Source organism: Hetaerina americana, unplaced genomic scaffold (assembly GCF_022747635.1).
Source record: "Hetaerina americana unplaced genomic scaffold, ioHetAmer1.1.p SCAF_4, whole genome shotgun sequence".
NCBI lineage: Eukaryota > Metazoa > Arthropoda > Insecta > Odonata > Calopterygidae > Hetaerina > Hetaerina americana.
The window spans coordinates 83,084,260-83,103,370 of record NW_027286985.1 but is presented as its reverse complement, the minus strand read 5'-3'; the positions used below and the strand labels follow the sequence as shown (position 1 = coordinate 83,103,370).

At 37.4% G+C, this 19,111-nt stretch overlaps 1 protein-coding gene across 1 annotated transcript; it reads left to right on the top strand.

The window, feature by feature from the left end:
* Positions 1 to 471: 471 nt before the first annotated feature.
* Positions 472 to 15,711, top strand: LOC139692490 (chitin deacetylase 7-like). Its single transcript, XM_071590708.1, has 6 exons — positions 472 to 666; positions 4,699 to 4,895; positions 7,508 to 7,778; positions 8,576 to 8,688; positions 9,387 to 9,527; positions 15,378 to 15,711. The coding sequence occupies exons 1-6, from the start codon at positions 472 to 474 to the stop codon at positions 15,709 to 15,711; spliced, it is 1,251 nt and encodes a 416-aa protein (XP_071446809.1).
* Positions 15,712 to 19,111: the final 3,400 nt, after the last annotated feature.

The window sequence follows — 19,111 nt, the reverse complement described above, 5'->3', positions numbered from 1 at the left end:
GTGCATCATCCGAAATTTTCATTTTTCGGTCTTTACTAGTCGTTGATAATGGGCAAGTAACTAAATATTGTTGTATAGAATAGTGCAATTTTCTCCTCAGCGACGGTAATCGCTGAAGGTTTGAGAAATAAGCCGTATTATACTCGTACTATGAAATGGAACCCATTCGTAAAGAATTTCATGCATCAAAGGTAAGCACTGAATACTCCCAATCGTTTAGCCCACCAATCATCAAAAAAATGAGATAATTTCTGCACATAATAATCGAGAGTCAAAAGCGGACCTAAAATGAAAAGTCTCCCAATTGTATCGTAGAGGCATAGAATTAGATAAGATATCAGAATTCGTGGCTCAGCCCACGATAAGTGTTATCTGACCCTTCGTCATATATGACTCAATGTAAGAGCCGAAGTGATAACAGCTTTTCAGTTCCTGATTTTGCTACAAGCCTGTTCGTCCATGAACTCAGTCATGGGAAGCTTGATATCCATAACATGGCTGCTGACATACACGATAATATGGCTACTGGCAGCGAACGGAGCCCTCAGCGAACCGTTGAGCAGGTGCGACGATTCGGCCTCGCCAGAGGCGAACTGTAAGCTCCCCAAGTGCCGATGCTACAGCAGTAACATACCTGGTGCTCTCCAACCAGGTGACACACCTCAGGTTCGTGAACACATCAAAAATGGCATTGATACAGGTATGATGACTAGGGAAGGAGAGCGAAAAAGAGATGGGATTGGTATGGGAAGAATGGCAGATGTAATGGGTGATCTATTGCTCCATACACCCAAAATGTGTATGGCAGGGGGTTCAAGCACTAGGTTGTAAGGGTAGAGGATGAGGGAGAGGAGGGGTGTTTAATAGGTGAGGGAAAGGGAAAAAAATATCCACTTAAAATCCACTAAAAACATGTGCTGGGAGGTTATCAGAGTGAGAGCTCACATCAAGGTGAACACACTACATATTAGCGCCAATCTTAGTCTCAAAAAAGTTTTAATCTTACCCACGAAAGAAGTTTTCTAGTTTCTTAAATAGAAGGGGATTAAAATGAACAGCGACCACTTTAAAGTATTAGAGACTGCCTCCATACTAAGACAGGTTACGCATAAATGGAAATCAAGTTTATTTTGAAGTGTGCGAAGAAACTGAATACAATGTTTCCAAAGCTAAAGTTAATATCGAATATATTAATCCCTGGGGACGATGGTGGAGTCATAGGTAGATGATATGAAAAATAAGGGAAAGAAAAATTTAGAGAGGAAATGAAAGATGACTGATTGTCTCGTCCGTGGGACAACGGCATGAATATGGGCCACAGAAGAAAGGTGTATTGTGGTAAAAGTTAGTTCGATATGGCGCCAGTGCTTAAATTACCCCCCCCCCTTCTTTCATCAGGGCGGTGATTGCTCTTCCTTTGATTTCTAAATAATTATTGAAGGAGAAGGTGATTTAAGCAAATAACAGGTTGACGAGAAAGTCGGAGGGGATCGGTATTGTGGGCGGTCTCGTTGATACACGTTATCTTAGGGATTCTAGACCTTTGTCGTAGGGGATGGAGGTATTAAGGGGTGCGACGTCAATAGTGGCCATCGGGTGCTGTGAGGAGTTAGTGCATAGAGTGAGGCCGGAGGAAGAAGAGATAAGAATCTTAAATAGAAGAGGAGAGGAACGAGACTATGAGCTGGAGCATGGAGGTAATATATTTTGTCAAAGAGTTTTAATGTTGCCATCTTACACGGCAAGCACGAGCTTAGAGAGATGGAGGTGGCAGTCCGCTTTGGGAGGCAATACTGTTCTCGTTCAGTGGTCTGGGAACTGCGGTGAATTGCCCTAAAAATGGATATCTCGGGGAAAATGAAGGCTAAATAATTAAAAAATTAAAAAATTAAAAATATGTTATATATGCATATTCAAAGAGGGTGTATTCCATTCGCCATTTTTTTCTTCCATCTGATTTGTACTCTGTGGCGTGCTGACGTATTTGGAAAATTATTTGCTTACAATTATTTCGCGTATCAAACAAGTTTATACAAAAGCCCGTCTCGAGCGCTTCCAAGTAGAATATTTGTTTCTATTTAGTAATGGACCATTGGAATACGTGAATTGGCAATTTTAGCAACCTAGAATTACTGGAAAGTTGCCAATAGAGTAGTGCGACTGGATCACGACTTGTCATGGAGATAGTCCCCTATCGTTGGAAAAAGTAAAAAATCGATAGGAGCAAGGTCGTTAGTGCAGTGGACATGAGACACTGCTTCAAAGTTGTCTCTAAGAAACTTGAGTCTGATGAGGAGAAGCGTTGTCTTGTTGAGAAAGCACAGCTTCAGCACTTTTCAGTCGTTTTTCTGTCAGTGTTGTTAGGAGCTTTGTCCCCAAAACACTTTTGTAATTTATAACCCTCGTCGTAGCACGTTTTGGAACAAAGGAGTGATGGTTACGCTTTCACCTTGAAGAATGCCTTCAGCATTTTTACGTCCTCGCGGAGGACGGTCTGCACAGATCCCTCCGAACTGCCGTCCATAAGGGGCAAGATCACTCACACCCACTAACTGGCGGTCCTCCTCCATAACAAATTGCTCCTCCACTCGCGAAATTATGTTTCCGATCCTGCTGGTCCGCGGCTGAAGCTTCTTGGGTTCACTGCCACTTCGACCTTCGTTGTGCTGTAACGCACCCACGAACTCAAATTTCTCACATCCACAACATCACTACATGTCTCACTGAAGGTGGAGACTATGGGCGATCACACGCTGTTCTTGTACTCAAAATGCCACCATTTTACAAATGAAAAACCTTTATAAATTCATTGGCAGCAATGCAGACAGTGGAACTGTACTGCTCAGCCATCTACGTCTTGTATTTATAACGAGTGTCGGTGTATTTTAAGACCGAATATTTATGATCACCTAGGCCCAGTCTCCTGAATAATATTTGCACACCTTAGACCTTGAACGTGCCTGGTACATTCTCCCAACCACTGAAGAACAGATGAGCAGGTCGAACTGAAATTTAAACTAGGTTACATATTTCCGAAGTTATTTAACGAACACTTTTGAATGCGATACGACTGTCATCGCTGTTCAACACTGTCATCATATTTGAGAGTGGAAAGCATTCAATCATAATACTTTGAAGAGTAATTGAAGTAAGAATTTTTTTATTTAATAAGATGGTACTTTCCCCTTTTATATCTTACTCTGACTTTCGCCATCTTGCATGTATATTTTTGATAATTGGCACCTGTGACTTGTGTAATCTGCCACTAACTTCTTCTCATTAACAAGCAGAACTAGTCTTTTTCCTTTGACATATCATTTTCCAATTCAAATCCATTGATTTTCATTTCCTTTCCATTTCCAACCACAGAATTCCGTTTGTACCTTATGGTGAGACTATCCCTCAATTTAACTCTGTTAAGTATCTCTTTAATTTGATCAAATACCTCTCCCCTATCTCTTCTCCTCAATGACCTAATGTGGGTGGTTAAACTTAAATTAGGATTTTCAGTCTAACCATCTGATGCAAGGTCTTTCCCGAAAGTAGCAGGACTGAGTGGATAAAAGAAATTTATTCCAAGAATTGATACATCAATCCAAAATTCTTCGAAGTAGCAGGCTTGTGCGTCCACACACCGCTGCCAGCGGGTTTTCCACGCCTTCTGGAAGGGGGTGCCCGGAATGCTACTAAGCTCCCTCGTCACGGCCTGTTGGAACGTTTTCACAAGCCGTGGTGACGTCCTTTCAGCTCGGATTTGAAACAGGGGAAGATGAAGAAGTCTGGTGGGGTTTTGTCTACAAAATTTTGATCCTCACTCACATAGCCGAGAACCTATTGGCAGATCCGCACGAGAGTTTCCTTTCGCTCGTCCGAGAGCACTCGCGGCATCAACTTCGCACACACCTTTCTCATGCCCATGTTTTTGGTCACAAGTCGATGTAAATCACTTGTATGGATGCCAAGTTCATCAGAAACTATGAGAACACTTAATCTGCGATTCCTGTTCAACAAAGCCATCACTCATGCAAGATGTTCGTCAATTTTGAGGTCGAAGGACCCTAAACGTTCGACGTCTTCAACATCTTCTCTGCCCTCCCGTAAAAATTTGAGTCACTGAAAAACACCAGATCTACCCATGGCGTAATTTCCATAGGCTGCCTTGAGCAAGTCATGAGTCTCTTGTCCGGTTTTATTCAGTTTCTTGCAAAATTTGATGGGATTTGGGACATATATTGTAGGCACTAATGTTTTGGCCTGAACTGAGTAAAGGGAACAGAGGGCTCTAACTTATACCACACTAGCAGAGCACTGGGAGAGCACTGAGACCGGTTTCGTGGCAAAGCTTAGTGTCCCCCCACCTTCTACAAGTGGTTCTATCCCACCCTGACCAATAGGAATGGCGCGGGAAAATCAACTCCACTACTTATGGAATGAACCCCGTATTCTTGAAAATGTTGTGTCTATGATTTTCAGAGAGAAAACTTCCATGGAAAAGGAATAAATACTTTGACTTTCTTCATTTAATGCATTATTATTATTAATTTTCCCTTGAATTATTCAGTGTAAGTATTACATTACATCATCAATATAAACAGTCAATTTGAAACGTGTTGTATTTACATTACACAGTGCATCTTTGATCACTGAAATGAAGTGAGTAAAGAAACATTTGTAAGATTGAAAAACTCTTTTCTACAGCTAGTTATGCTGACATTCGACGGTCCAGTAACAATGTTCAACTATGAGAATTATTATGCCAAGTCACTCTTTAATCGTCGAAATCCCAACAAGTGCAATATATCTGCCACCTTTTTCACTACCCATGTGGATAATGACTACTGGTTGACAAATGAATTATACCGCCAGGGTCATGAGATTGCTCTGCACACCATCTCGTAAGTGTACTTATGATATTTACTGAAACCCAGAAAATATTTTAGCATAAAGCAATTGCCATTGGACATAACAAAGTTTACCAATATCCAAAAAGCACTATTTCCAACTTTGATATTGCATGAATGTTACAGTTTGGTATATATGAATACATCTAGTGATACAAATTCTATCGTCATAAGCTCACACCAATAGTTAATACTCATTCTTAAATGATAGTAGAGAAGCAGATGGAGGGTGAAGGATTCAAAATCATTAATCTAGGTTTAATGTCCCTGTGAACAAACTTGTTTCAATCAAGTTGAAATAATTCAAGAAATGTTATACCATGATTAATTGATGCCTCTTAATACATCTCTTTCCCTTATTGGCCAAAATTCTGAATGCCAATAATGACAGGTTATAATTAAAAATAAGCGTGGAACATAGTCCATCTTAAGTAATATCACTTAATAGATTTATTACATGCAATTATTTAAACTTTCCATATTTCAATAAATAAAATATTTTATAAAAATTGTAAGACTTTTGATTGATGGCTGCATCCATAATTTTTAGTAACCTATGTAAATAATTTTTTCTGACCATTAAAGTGGTCTTATCTACACCATAACTTAATTTATTAGTCAATAGCTAGTAGCCAAAGTATAAATGGAGACAAATCATACAATGGGATTCAGTGGGTAAATTTAAATCAACAAAAGATATTCATAGACATGATTTTAAGCAATTAAATTATGTGCAATCCATAACTCTGGATTTTTGTGAACTGGGACATCATGAGTTTGCAAAATATTTCAATGGCACAGACTTGCAAACGTGCAAAAGGTGAAATCACTTTATATAGCATGTGATCAAGTATTTAGCAACAAAAGAGAAATTGCATTTAATACAAATGAAATTAATTTGATTCATAATTTTCCAAAATGTATTAATTAGATATAGAAAGTCAACAATGTTTAGATACAACATGGCATTATGCCTAAAGCAATGACCACTAGAAATTCAGTTATTATCTAATCAATTTACTGCTATAGTTTTTATTAAATGAAAACACCCAACTTAAAATGACTATTGAAATGACTAATGCATATCAAAGTGTCAATAATGTGAATCATGCTTACAGCCTATATTTAAGAAAGCTCACATTCTCTGAGATGAAATGATGTGTTCATAGGGAGATAATGCAAACTTAAGACCATTATTCAAATTTATTTATCAAAACAATCAGTACAAAATAGTTAATTATGTTCTGCAATGTGTTGTCTAGCTGGGCTGTTTCTATATGGATACTTTTTCTGATTTTTTAAATTTATTTTTGCTTACAATAAGTACAAAAAATAAAGTGAAATAATTATCTAGTCACATATAGAGTAGTACTACAGATCATAAAGGAAGGAAACATGGAGGGGAGGAATTACAAAAGAAGGGAAAGGATGAGCAATGAGAATCAAGCAATGAAAAATGTCAGTGCAAGAAGCTATGAGGGCATGAAGAGATTGCTGGGGAACAGGGTACAGACTGGAGAGCTGCTATGCAGAACCAATCCTTGAATGATAGCCTTTATTAAAGATTATGTCATGGCCCTATAAGTCAATAATAATAAAAAACTTATCAATCTAAAATATAGACACTTATCAGCTGATATGCTACTCCACCAAAAATTAAATATTCAATGGTTTTTTATTGACTTCAATGGGAAAATCATTTCCTTCACTTATTCATAGGTATTTATATGGATTCATATCTTTCTTTGAAGGAGCATATTTCTACTTTTTCCTCCAAATTAAATTCTATCTGTTATCTGATTAGAACCATTAGATCATCTTGCTCTAAAAAAGTTCTGTTGCTATTTTGTTATGGTATATTCTATTCTTTACACAGCTTCTTTGCCTGGGAATCAGTACCCCTACATTCAATTATATTTTGAAAAAATACAGAAGAAAGCTGTTGGATTAATTGCCCATGAAGTCTATTGTGTGCTCCCTGTGGTTATTCATTTAAAACTTTAAAAGTAATATTATTTCTTTTCCACCAAATAAATTGCTTAGTGTAACCTAGTTCTCCTTTTCCCCAGTCCTTAAACACTTCCTAAAAATCACACATCCCTTCTCGACCCAGAGTTATGAGGCCCCATTATTCTTTCACATATGAGGCATGCACCTGGTGGTGACTTGAATTGATGATAATGAAAAAGTTCAAATCATTAAATATTATTTCCTTAGTGGAGGGACAAAATTCAGTTGAGTTGAGGAAGTTTTCCATTTTATTAAAAAATGGAACTAAATTTTCAATAAAAAGTCAAATGTGTATATTTGCAATTAAGTAACATTTCCTATCTTTGCACCATTCAAATTGTAATTGAGTAACATTTCCTACCTTTGTGCTATTCAATTTGCTATCAAACTGTGGTGCAATCTTTGTTTTCAGACATTCGAGTCACATTTTCATGTTCCTATAATTACACCCTTCAATGTCTGATGTAGCTTAATATTTTTATAAAGCCAACAAAGTCACTTATGAAGAGAAATGTTTATTGTGAAAATAATGAAGAAAGGTCACTATGGAGTATTCAGGCAAAAGTTACCAATTTCCCTTGTTTTCATTTTGAAAGGCACCCCTCTGACTTGTCTAATTGGGCAAATGCTTCTGTAGAAAGACTGGAGGAGGAGTTCATTGGTCAGATGAAAATCCTTAATACATTTGGACTCATCCCAATGGATTCAATGAGGGGATTACGAAATCCACACCTGCAGATGTCTGGGGACAACACTTTCAAATTGATGTTCCAGCGTAACCTTACGTGGGACTCTTCATGGCCAACACATGCTAATTTGATTGATCATATAATATGGCCATATACTTTGGATTTCAAGTCTCCTCAGGTAAAACACTGTATTCACCTCACTAATTTCAGCTTAATATTTTTATAACCAGCTCAGAAAATATTGCTGTCTGCTACAAAAGCTATGACTTCAAAAAAGTATTTTCTCACATAGTTCTACCCTCAAAAATTTAAGACAGTAATTTTTGCATCATAGTTTATTTAGAATAATATTCTAATTAAAGAAAATATTTGTGATTCATTATGCAATGTACCTAAAAGCACAAAAGTCAAGAAACAAAAAAGTTAATTTTATGAAATAAAATGTCACTAGTTGTTCCTCCTACTACAAATGTGTTATGAACTGTTATATGTATTAATTAAAATGTTTCTTTAATCAGTGATAAATGTTGCACATACCTTAAAAATGAAAATGCTAATCCAGAGTCATCCATTTGTCTTTGATAAATATTTGATCCAATCCAATTACCAAGCCAACTAAATACAGTTATAAAATAAATTAAATCCAAAATTGCTAAAAGATTTACAACTGGAGGTTATTCTTTCACCTAGTCAATGGATGTTACATAATGTTTGTCTCTATGTCATGCACATAATGTAATTTGTAGACGAACTCTTATCACAATCTGTAATAAATTAAAGATTGAAACTGCATATTAAAAATAATTGGCACAACAAGAAAATGCCCACAGCAAAGCATCACTTATAAAGTAACATGTGATTTGGCAATCTTAAAGAACATTTCATAAGTTATCACACTCTAAGATGGTAATTTTGAGGAATATTCCTTGGTGAACTGCATTGTTTAATTTTCATTTGACTACAATACCATTTTAGGATTGTCCGATTCCTCCATGCCCAAAATCATCATTTCCAGGTCGTTGGGTTGTTCCAATTGTTGCTTGGATTAATGAGAATACCATTTGCTCTACACCAGAGACTTGCCCTAAGTGAGTATATTTTTGTCCTTATTGCTTTAGATCATTTATTCATTTGTTGCACAAAAGTTCAAATTTCAAAACGCTGGCAATTCCTAAAAGATATAATTAACCGTACTGTCTAGGAAATGAAATGGATGGTAACATTAAAAATATTCTTCCATGGTGATTAATATTCGGAATGTTCTGGTCATCCAATCAGGAAATTCAGAAGAATTTTGTTTTCAACCCCTACCATTTCAAGGACAACTTGGCCAATATTCCAATCCTATCCTTGAAAAAACACTTCACATTTTCCTACCCTAATTGATACCTTCAGATGTTGGCATTGTAAAAATTAGCTCCAAATTCACCACATTTACAATGCTGCATATTTAATAAGAGTGATTGATTTTCAAGAAAGTTGTTGGAAACAAATATCCTTGATTACAATTGAAAATGTGGTGAATTGTAGCCGCTTACCATGGGAAATGCTTGCAGAAATTAGTAATTTGATTGAATAAATTGAGTCACCATGATGAATATTATCTTCAATTAACCAAAACAGTCCTAATGACAGTCAATCTTGTTTTATCTTAGTTAAATACTTGTGTGATGTGATTCTTTTTGTCAGTACAATTGTATTGCAAGAAGCATTTTGTTTAAAAATCTTCATCTTAATCTCAGCTCTGACTTACAGTCTGATCTCAATTTTTTCTCCAATCTCTCAGCATCAGCACTGAGGGAAAGATCCTGCAGTTCATGAAGGATAACTTTCACCGCCATTATGATGGAAATAGAGCACCATTTCCTCTCCTCCTCCATGCAGACTGGTTTTCAGCGCATCCATTTAGATTTCGTGCCTACAAAAAGTAAGGGAATGCACTCAGTTATTGATAAACTGTTCTGTACTAACCATGCATAGAGAGATCAGAGATATCTTATCAGCTTTAATTGTCAGTTCCAAAAATATATCCTTATATGATACAATGGAAACATGTTGTATTTAGTTCATGAATGATTAACCAAAATCTCTAAATGATGATCAGTGAAAGAGATTCAAGTCAGGCTGTCATCATCCAGTAAATATTATTACATGATGGAACATTCATAGGCATACAGGCACTATATGGACTTTTTTTGGCTAAGAAAGTACACATTTTTGTGATGTAAAATTCATAGTTGGCCGAGAATTATTTCTATTTGCAAAAACATAATGAATTATAAGTTAAGAGTTAGGGTCAAGTCATCAAGCTACCCTCACTATCTTTGGATTTAAGAGCAGACTTAAGACTGTGGCTTACAGAAGTGCTCGTGCTTAGAAGAAGTTTAATGGAAATTTAAATTAGGAAATCATTTAAAATTACTTATATTAGCCAGGTACCATTTTTGTGAAAAATAATGGGACATGAATCACTGTGAGAATATAACAAAGCAACTATTATCTTTGCCTACCCACCAGGAGAAAATCAAATATGGTAATTAACCTTTAATTAGATATAATACCATGGAATCCTTATAAAACAAACAGAATATAAAATTAAATACTTGATATAGCAAGAAATATCAGAGATAGAGTTTATTCCACTATGATTTGCATTTAAAACCGATTGGTAAGAGTGATGGCTATGTATGATACCCACTCTTGTGGTTTCATATTATGAGTGATTCAACATTTCTGTAAACATGAAAATCATAAAATTTCATCTTAAATAATAGTGAACACATTTTCAACAGTCTCAGCCTGGCAGTCTTTAATTTCCAGGCATATTTACCGTTCCTATATCATTTATTTTCCCCTGGCTATTTCAGCCAAACAGCAGTATTGTCATTGCTCATAAATTGATTCAGGCCAAAATCATGTTTGTCAGAGGATCTACCTTTTTCAATGATTTTATCAGCAGGGATAATCAGCTGAAAAAATTGTTTTATACCGGCTATATCAGCAGCATTAGTTGGTTGCAAACCAAATAGATCAAGGTGGATGACTGAAAAGATTATCCCGTGATTTATTTTGCTGTTCATTAATCAAAGTAATTCTTCTCCAGCCAGGCAAATCCTACTTTGAGTATATATCTACCAGTCACATATCAGCAGTCAACCAATTGACCTTTACCAAGAACACAGTTTTGCTCTATTAGCAACAGTTACCACCAAGTTCTCAAGCACTGTCTAAATAAGTTTTAAAAATAACAGAATATAAACTTCCAGGCATTAATTTAAAAATACAGGCACTGTTTTTGCTCATTGTTGTTTTATTTTGCCAAAATCTAGCTCTTTAATTAATGATCACCAATTTTTTATATACTAATGCAGAATGTAATTGGGAAATATTAATTACAATCAGAATTAATACAGTCGGGACAAATTTTCCTGTTTCGTAGATTTCGAAAAAGCATTTGATAGAGTGGATTGGTAAGAAGTGTTTTGGACCAAAATGGTCAAAATGTAGGGATGCAAGGATAAGAATTGCTTTGGCAACAGAAATTTTCTCAAGGAGGAGAGAATTGATGACATGGATATTGAGTAAAAATGTGAAGCTCCTAAAAACTTTGATATGGGCCATGGTTATAGCAGTAGATTTAGAGGAGGCAACTGACATCAGAGCTTATTTGTACCATTAGGGATGGACAGGAAAGAATGAAGGGTGGAGAGAAACCCGGCATTTGCATTAGCCTACTCTTTATGAAAGGCACCAAGGGGGCCGCAGCTTAATGTCCCATCCAACGGATGGCGTACTAGCTCAAAGTGCCCTCCAAAAAGCACCTCAAGTAGGGATCAGGATACCACTGAAAAATATCTGCCACCAGTATGTTAGCCACTTCAAAATCCCAATCCCCACCATGGCTATGTATGTCGTGGAAACATGATCATATGAAACAAGATGATGCATGGAAATTGAAGGCTTTTGAAATGTGGATGTGGAAAAGGATGGTAAAGGTGAAGTGGACAGAAAGGAAAAACAAATGAGGAAGTGCTGAGTATGGTGAGGGAGAAGATGGGATTGTTGGAGGAAATCCTAAGGAGGCAGAAAAAATGGATGAAGGGCATATTGATTGGAAGTGGGATGTTGAATGCTGCGATAGAGGGGAGAATGTTAGGCAAACAAGGAAAGGGCAGGAATAGAATAGGGATGCTGGGTGGGATGAAAGGAGGAAGGAAGTAAACAGAGATGAAAAGGGGCCTGATTTATAATATTGCATTGGGTTGTGTTTTTTTAGAAGAAACAAGATATTTATTTGTAGTCGTCCATCTAAAATCTACCTTGATTGATAGATTATATATATAGTAATGCTCTACTAATGAGTTCTACACAAATAGTAATGCATAGAAAAAAGGGTAAAATACATAATGGAGAACTCAGAAAAATTACTTTAGTTAAAAATGAAAGTAATGCTTTGCATTAGCAACCTAGCAATCTCAAGACTTGGGATAGAGTAATAATGCTGGACTAATGGACCACATAAATTGCATTGACTTTCAATCTGCCACTCCCTCCTGAGCATTCTGAGACATGCACATGTTGTAGATAAGTCCCACATCCTAACAAAATCCTCCTATTTTCTGCAACACACTAATTAATTCTATCCAAATCATCCGATGAAACACCTTCTTAAAATCTATTAAACACACGAATACATCCTAATAGTACTTGCATGTCCTTTTCTATTAGTGAAATGCTGACTGTTATGGCTCACATGTGCTTCTCCTCTTCCTGAATGTAAACTGATCATTCCTTGAGTATGTAATCACTTTCCCTCCTTTTCACTCTCTTATTGATGATGCTGAGTACCACTTTAGCCACAAGCGAAGTCAAACTGATTGTTCAATAGTCCTCACACCTAGCTAGCTGTATTTACCTTTTTGGAGAGAGGAGCTAATACTCATCCAACAAAAGCTTCTATCATAATTCTACCCTCATAAATGCTGCAAAATAGTTCATAAAATTTCTTCCACCCATGTTTTCAGTAACCCTTAAGTACCTCTGTGGACTTAAGCTATCTTCATCTATGTCATATTCTCTTCTGCCTACACTTGTTGGCCAGATGCCTTTACTATGCAGTTACTCTATATATTCCTTCCATATGCCTTGAATTTTTCTTGGTTCAATTAATAACTTCCTTGCTTGTGAAGACACTGAGTGAGATACACCAAGAGGTGAGGGATATGTTAGTGAGCATTGATGATATATCCTTGTTTACACATGTTCCACTCACAGGCACATTACAGTTCCTGAAATGACAGACACGTGACAGTCACCTGAGCACCAGATTTGGTGCTTACCTATGATATTATTCCACCATGTATTGACCTCCACCTAATTCCAGTTCAATAGAAAATTCTTCAAGCAAGTAGATTGAGTTACCAAGGAGTTTCTTTTGCCTCCCAGCATAGTCAATTTCTTTAAGAAGTATTTTGAAGAAAAGCTCTCAACTCAGCTCAACTGTTACCAAATCACTTTTGCCAAAATGTCAACACACATTCAAAGTCTGGCCCCCTGGCAGGAATACCCTCAACCAGTTCCTGCAGCATATTAATGTCAACATCCAAGCGTCACTTTCGTGATAGATTTGGAAGATAAAGTCATCTACCTTTCCTCATCATTCTGGCAAGGGAAGATACAACTGATCACATATCATTTATCCTCAGGAAGAGAACAGGGCAGCATGCTTGGCATCAAAAGAAACTGAAAGACATACAGGGTTCGTCCAGAAAATAATTGTACCTCCACGCTCGACCCACGTCACGGAACGCGATGCCGAAGTTTTTGGAGCAGCGTTATTCCATCAAATTTGCGGTAAAGCTTGGGAAATCGTGTACCGAAACTGTCGGTATGATTAACCAGGCTTACGGGGAGTCAGCCATGTCCAGAAACATGATCTTTCGGTGGCACAAGATGTTCGTGGAGGGCAGAGAAGAGGTCGACGACGAACCACGGCCTGGACGCCCATCAACGACACTCACCGACGAAATTGTGCGAAAAGTTCGCGATGTACAGAACTCTGATCGTCGTCTTAGTGTTCGGATGATAGCAGAGCAGTGTAATGTGCCAAAAACAATAGTGCACGAGATTATTAGGCACCAATTACAGATGCGAAACGCGGCGGCTGCATCACGACAATGCGCCGTCTCACACCGCGCTTGTCGTGTCGGACTTCTTGGCCAAGCACGGCGTGGCAACGCTGCCGCACCCGCCCTACAGCCCGGACTTGGCACCACCGGACTTCTTTCTGTTCCCGAAGATAAAGAGGAGTTTGAAAGGAACGCGATACGGGACTTTGGACGCCGTCAAAGAGGCCGTGACGACATGTCTTCGAGAGGTTCCCGATGATGCCTTCGCGGGAGCGTTCTAGAAATGGGAACGCCGCTGGAACAAGTGTATCGACTCACAAGGGTCCTATTTTGAGGAATATTAGCTTAAGATATGTAAAAGTGTAATACATTTTTTCCTGAGCTCAGTACACTTATTTTCCGGACGAACCCTGTATTCCCATCCGCAAAAAACAAACTTTTCCTCTTCTGATGGACGGTGTCTGAGTAAGAATCAAAGAACACCAAATAGCACGAAGAACACAAATATTCTATTAATTTCCTATCGTCATAAAAGAGAATTTCACAGTCCTGGCCTCAACTTAATCTACACAAAATCCCCCCACCTACCACATGGGCATGCAATGATGAATGTTAAGGCACCAGCCATACATGTGAAAATATTATTTTATAAATTAATTTTAATGTATATGAGGTATACAAAAACACTTATAGGCATACATGCCTATCGTATATACTTCATGCAATAATTGACCAAGTCAATAATAATATCTGTCTTTATGTAAACCTTTTTAGGTGATTGGGTTTCATTTTGTCATAATTACTTATTGTGCAAGAGAAGAATGAGAACATGAATTTGTTAATGAAAGTATCTATCTCTGTCATTTCATCTTTTTGGCTGAATCTACCAATATCACTTGGTACCTTAATATGTCCCTTGATGTTACAAGAAATCTCAAGTGTTCTGTATCTCTCTGAAAGTCTTGCCTACTCTCTACGTGAATTGAAAGGCTACCAAACTAATCCCTTCAACATAGTCATCATGTATACTCTCTTCTGTAGTAATTTTTAACAAACCTCAAGGATTGAAAAAAAAATTTCCGATTCTTTACATCATGCTCAATCTCATGAATCCTACATATTTGCCATCCAAATGTGGTCTAATTAGAGTAGTACCATATTAACACCTCTCTCTTACCTTCTCATGACATTTTCCTGCAACCTATCTAATGAAACATAGCTCCCTTAAGGCAGACCCACTTATTCTTCTGATTGCTGCTGACATGGTAACTTAGGTCATCATTGTACATCAAGCAGAACTATGTATCTATGTAATTATCAAACCAACTAGTTAGATGAACATTCCTCTTAAGATGAACAATCTAACTAGTTAGATAGATTTGCATTCACTACTGTTAAGCTGGAAGGCACAAATTTGTATATTAATTAAAAAACCTCATAGATTATTCGTCGCTTCTCAAAAGCTGTTCCATTTCTTTGCTACCACTCTAAGCTCTGTATCAATGGAGAATAATGAAAATGGATGGAATGCTGATAATATGATCGTTAGTTCCTGGAGTATATCTATGCCCTTCCATAATTTTGTCACTAAGCACGGCAATAAGCCCTTCCTGCAACTCAAGTGAATAACCAATTTTTTTTAATTAAAGGTTCTTGGACTACCTGGCCACCCAACCTGGTGTGTACATTGTGACCATCTCTCAAGTTATAGAGTGGATCCAAAATCCAACCCCATTGTCCAAAATGAATAAATTCTGGAAGTGTTGGAAAATTCCAAAGAATACTTGCCACCCTCAGGGCTGCAAGTTGATGAGAATAAATAATGGTGAGGAATATTACATGGAATCCTGTGTTGATTGTCCTGATGTGTACCCATGGCTTGGTGTTCCTGATGGAAAGTGGTCTTCCAACATAGTACCCTTGGTAGCATTTATACTAGTAATAACAATCCTCATACTAGTAATATTGAGGACCTGCTGTTGAGTTCATAGTATCAGAGTAGTGATAATCTGTAAAGCTAAAGCACACTGCAAGAAATCTTTGTTTACATTATTTGGTACCTTGAAAAAAGTGAGGAAAAGTGTAACATTATTACTGCTACTGCTGATAATTACTGCCTTCAAATTTTACTCTGTGATCTGAAATAAATGCATTTGGAATATTCCAAAGAACTAATACACCAAAAAACTCTAAATTTACACTTTGGACACACTTGGGAAAAGGTGTAAATTGGAGGAAAGTACAAATTGTAGGGAATGGGAAATAAATCTCTTTTCCTTCAAATTCGCTCAACTAAGGACATAAATAAGAACCAGACAAAACTGTAAACGTAAAAATAGAATAATCTATCATTAGTTAACATAATAGTCTTTATTTATTAACACGATAGCACCCATGAGCATTTTCCAGAATTTGTTAGGATGGGAGCAGATGGAAGGGCACTTACCCCATTACCTTGTCTGAAAGATTTGAAATTAAATGTCTCAACAGCAACTATTTTTATTGAGGCACCTTCTTTAGATCCCTAGAACTCAGAAAAATCTGTCATTTTTAAGTGTATCTTGAGCAGACAATGTGGATATTAATTGTGAAGTAACATATTTTCTATAATAAAGTGATGATACATTACGAAAGCTGCTGGAGTTAAATCTTCCTTAATTTATTACCAATAAACAAAAAACCTATGCAAATGAATTCATGATAACTCTTATGTATACAGAAATATCAATAAAGGAATTGTTCAGTAAGGTTACTTTGTAATTCATGGCTTCCATACAAAGATGTTATTGTGTAACAACTCTTACCCTTAAAGTTATCACTTGACCTTTATAAATATCATTATAAAGAGTATTCTGCAAAACTTTGACGTTGCGACTACTATCATGGAGAAAACAGCAACAGAACCAATAATAATAATAATAATAATACTTTATTCATTTTAAAAATGGTACAACCATATTAAATGTCGTCAATCATAATATTACTTAATATATAAACATAAGTTCTTAAATGTGATGAAGATTGTCACAAAAGAATTCATCCAATGAGTAAAGTGGGTGAGCAAGTAACCAGGTATATACCCTATTCTTGAAACTCTGGATACCATCTGATTTCAACTGAGTAGGCAGATAGTTATACAGTCGTATGTTCAGATTGTGACCAAAATACAGGCATTTAAGAATACTATGATAAGGACACAATAGTTATGTGGTAGTGATATCATTGTTCAGTACTTGAGTGAATCGTTATTTTGGAACTTGTCGACAACGTAATTTATCATTTTTATCCAACATTTTAAATTTAAAATAGGAAAGGGCGAAGCCTTTCCAGCCGGGGTGAAAAGAGTTTTTTCGCTCCCACCATGCCCGCTGACGTCAGAATGTTCGCCTTGACTCGATTATATCCTAAGATTGGAGAGCTTGAAAAAGACAAGTTGTCATGCATAAGAGGTTTCCAAAGGATTTCAAGTGGACTCATTCCCACTTCAGAAAAATCGGACGCTTCTGTGGGATGGAATACGCGCGCGTGGGAACGACCGCGTATTCGCCCATGAACGGTAAAAGAATATTTTCACTTATTTCTGTTTGTGTGCGTTTTGGAGAGACCGCGAGCGAAAATAAGCACCAGGATTTATGCCCTCCCTCTTAATAAAGGGCTCAAGTGTGCGAGGGAGAACGGAATGAAAGATTGAAGAGACGTGGAACAGAGGCGCCACGTCCCCCATCTCTTAGCGAACTCCACAACTTTACTGCGAGATACGGTACACCCGTAAAATAAGCCAGTGAAATCCTTTGCTGCCCCCGCCCGACAATAAGTGGCATTTGAGATTTTTCAGTTTACGGCAGGCTCCTAATAAATATTCTATTAATACTTCAATGGGAAGGAAAAATATGGGTTACCTACATATCGAAGATAAAAGGTTTGACTGGAATGCACTGGGACTTATCATGAAAAAAATCGTTTTTTTTAGGTACGTTCGAATACATTTAGAAACGGTTAAATGGTGTCTTGTTATTGTTTAACTGAAGTTTAAAGTCAAACTCCGGTCGAAACAGAAGACCAATTTACGAGGAATATTTGAAAAGAGGGGCTGTTTTCTTATATATAAATATTGGCGTGTCAGAACAAAGTCGGTATTAGTAGTATTTAGGGGAGGCGAACTACAACTAAGGTCATTTGCGCCAACAGGGATGGACAGGAAAGGATGAAGGGTGGAGAATAACCCGGCGTCGGCATTAGCCTACTTTTAACGAAAGGCACCAAGAGGTCCACAGCTTAACGTCCTATCCGACGGACGGCGTACTCACTCAAAGTGCCCTCCACAAAGCACCTCAAGCAGGGATCGAGATACCATTGAAAAATATTCGATGCCGCCGGGAGCAAAACAAATTTGGGCGCATGAAGCGCCATCTGCTGATTGTTTCCAAAGCCACTGAAGTTATTGTTTTGTTTTAGTAGTCGTTTGCCTGTCGGTAAATGCAGATAATGCGTGACTGGTGGCCTAATACCCCTCGCCACACGACCATACGGCGGCTTTCGGGGTATAATGTAAATTTAGATAACAATATTCACGAAAGCCGTTGCTCCCGCCAGCAACGAAGTGCGTGCTGTGATTCGATTTTTATTTATAAAAGGCGGGGAACATCAACTGCACAAATTCATCGGAAGTTGTGTGTAGTTTATGGACCCACAGTAATGAGTGAAGGAAATGTTAGGCAATCGTGTCCACACTCCTAAAATGACGGCATGCAGGTGCATGGATTTGATGAAGAAGAGCGGAGCGGTAGGCCGGATATCCAGACCGACAACAACGTTCAACAAGAGGACCAAGAACTGCGATCTGATCGACTTTTGACGATTATTGCTATGGTCAATAGATGTCCCCTTATGATAAACACCACTTATTACACGGTTGTTACAAAAAACCTAGGATATCACAAATTTTATGCAAGGTGGGTGTCGAAATAATGATCAGCATGAAGAGCAAATTATGTTTGATCACCTACCTTACAGTTACAACCTTGCTCATGGGGACTAATTCCTCTTTTTGCTCCCTGAAACAATGGTTTGGTTGACAATGGTCGGAAGATGACCCAATTCAAGACCACTGTTGTCAGGTGGTGCATTCCCAGTCAGCGAACTTCTATGCCGAGGGACTAAAAAAAATGGTGCAGTGTTATAAAGAGTGCTTAAAAGTGAACGACGATTATGCAGAAAAGTTAAGTAGATTCGTAGGACATTAAATCAATTAATAAAAAATGTTTCTGATATATTTTTTAATGATCAACCGGCCCTTACCTTCCTAAAATGCTCCACATATTGTTCGGTTTTATTTCCCTTTCTTTGTTCATTGGAACTAAGCATCATACAACTTCCTTTATGA

Bases quoted from the DNA above. Each gene is read 5' to 3' on its own strand.
- LOC139692490 (XM_071590708.1), top strand. From the start codon at position 472: ATGGGAAGCTTGATATCCATAACATGGCTGCTGACATACACGATAATA. The intron at 4,896-7,507 runs GTAAGTGTACTT...TCATTTTGAAAG, and splicing joins ATTGCTCTGCACACCATCTC to GCACCCCTCTGACTTGTCTA. The intron at 8,689-9,386 runs GTGAGTATATTT...CCAATCTCTCAG, and splicing joins ACACCAGAGACTTGCCCTAA to CATCAGCACTGAGGGAAAGA.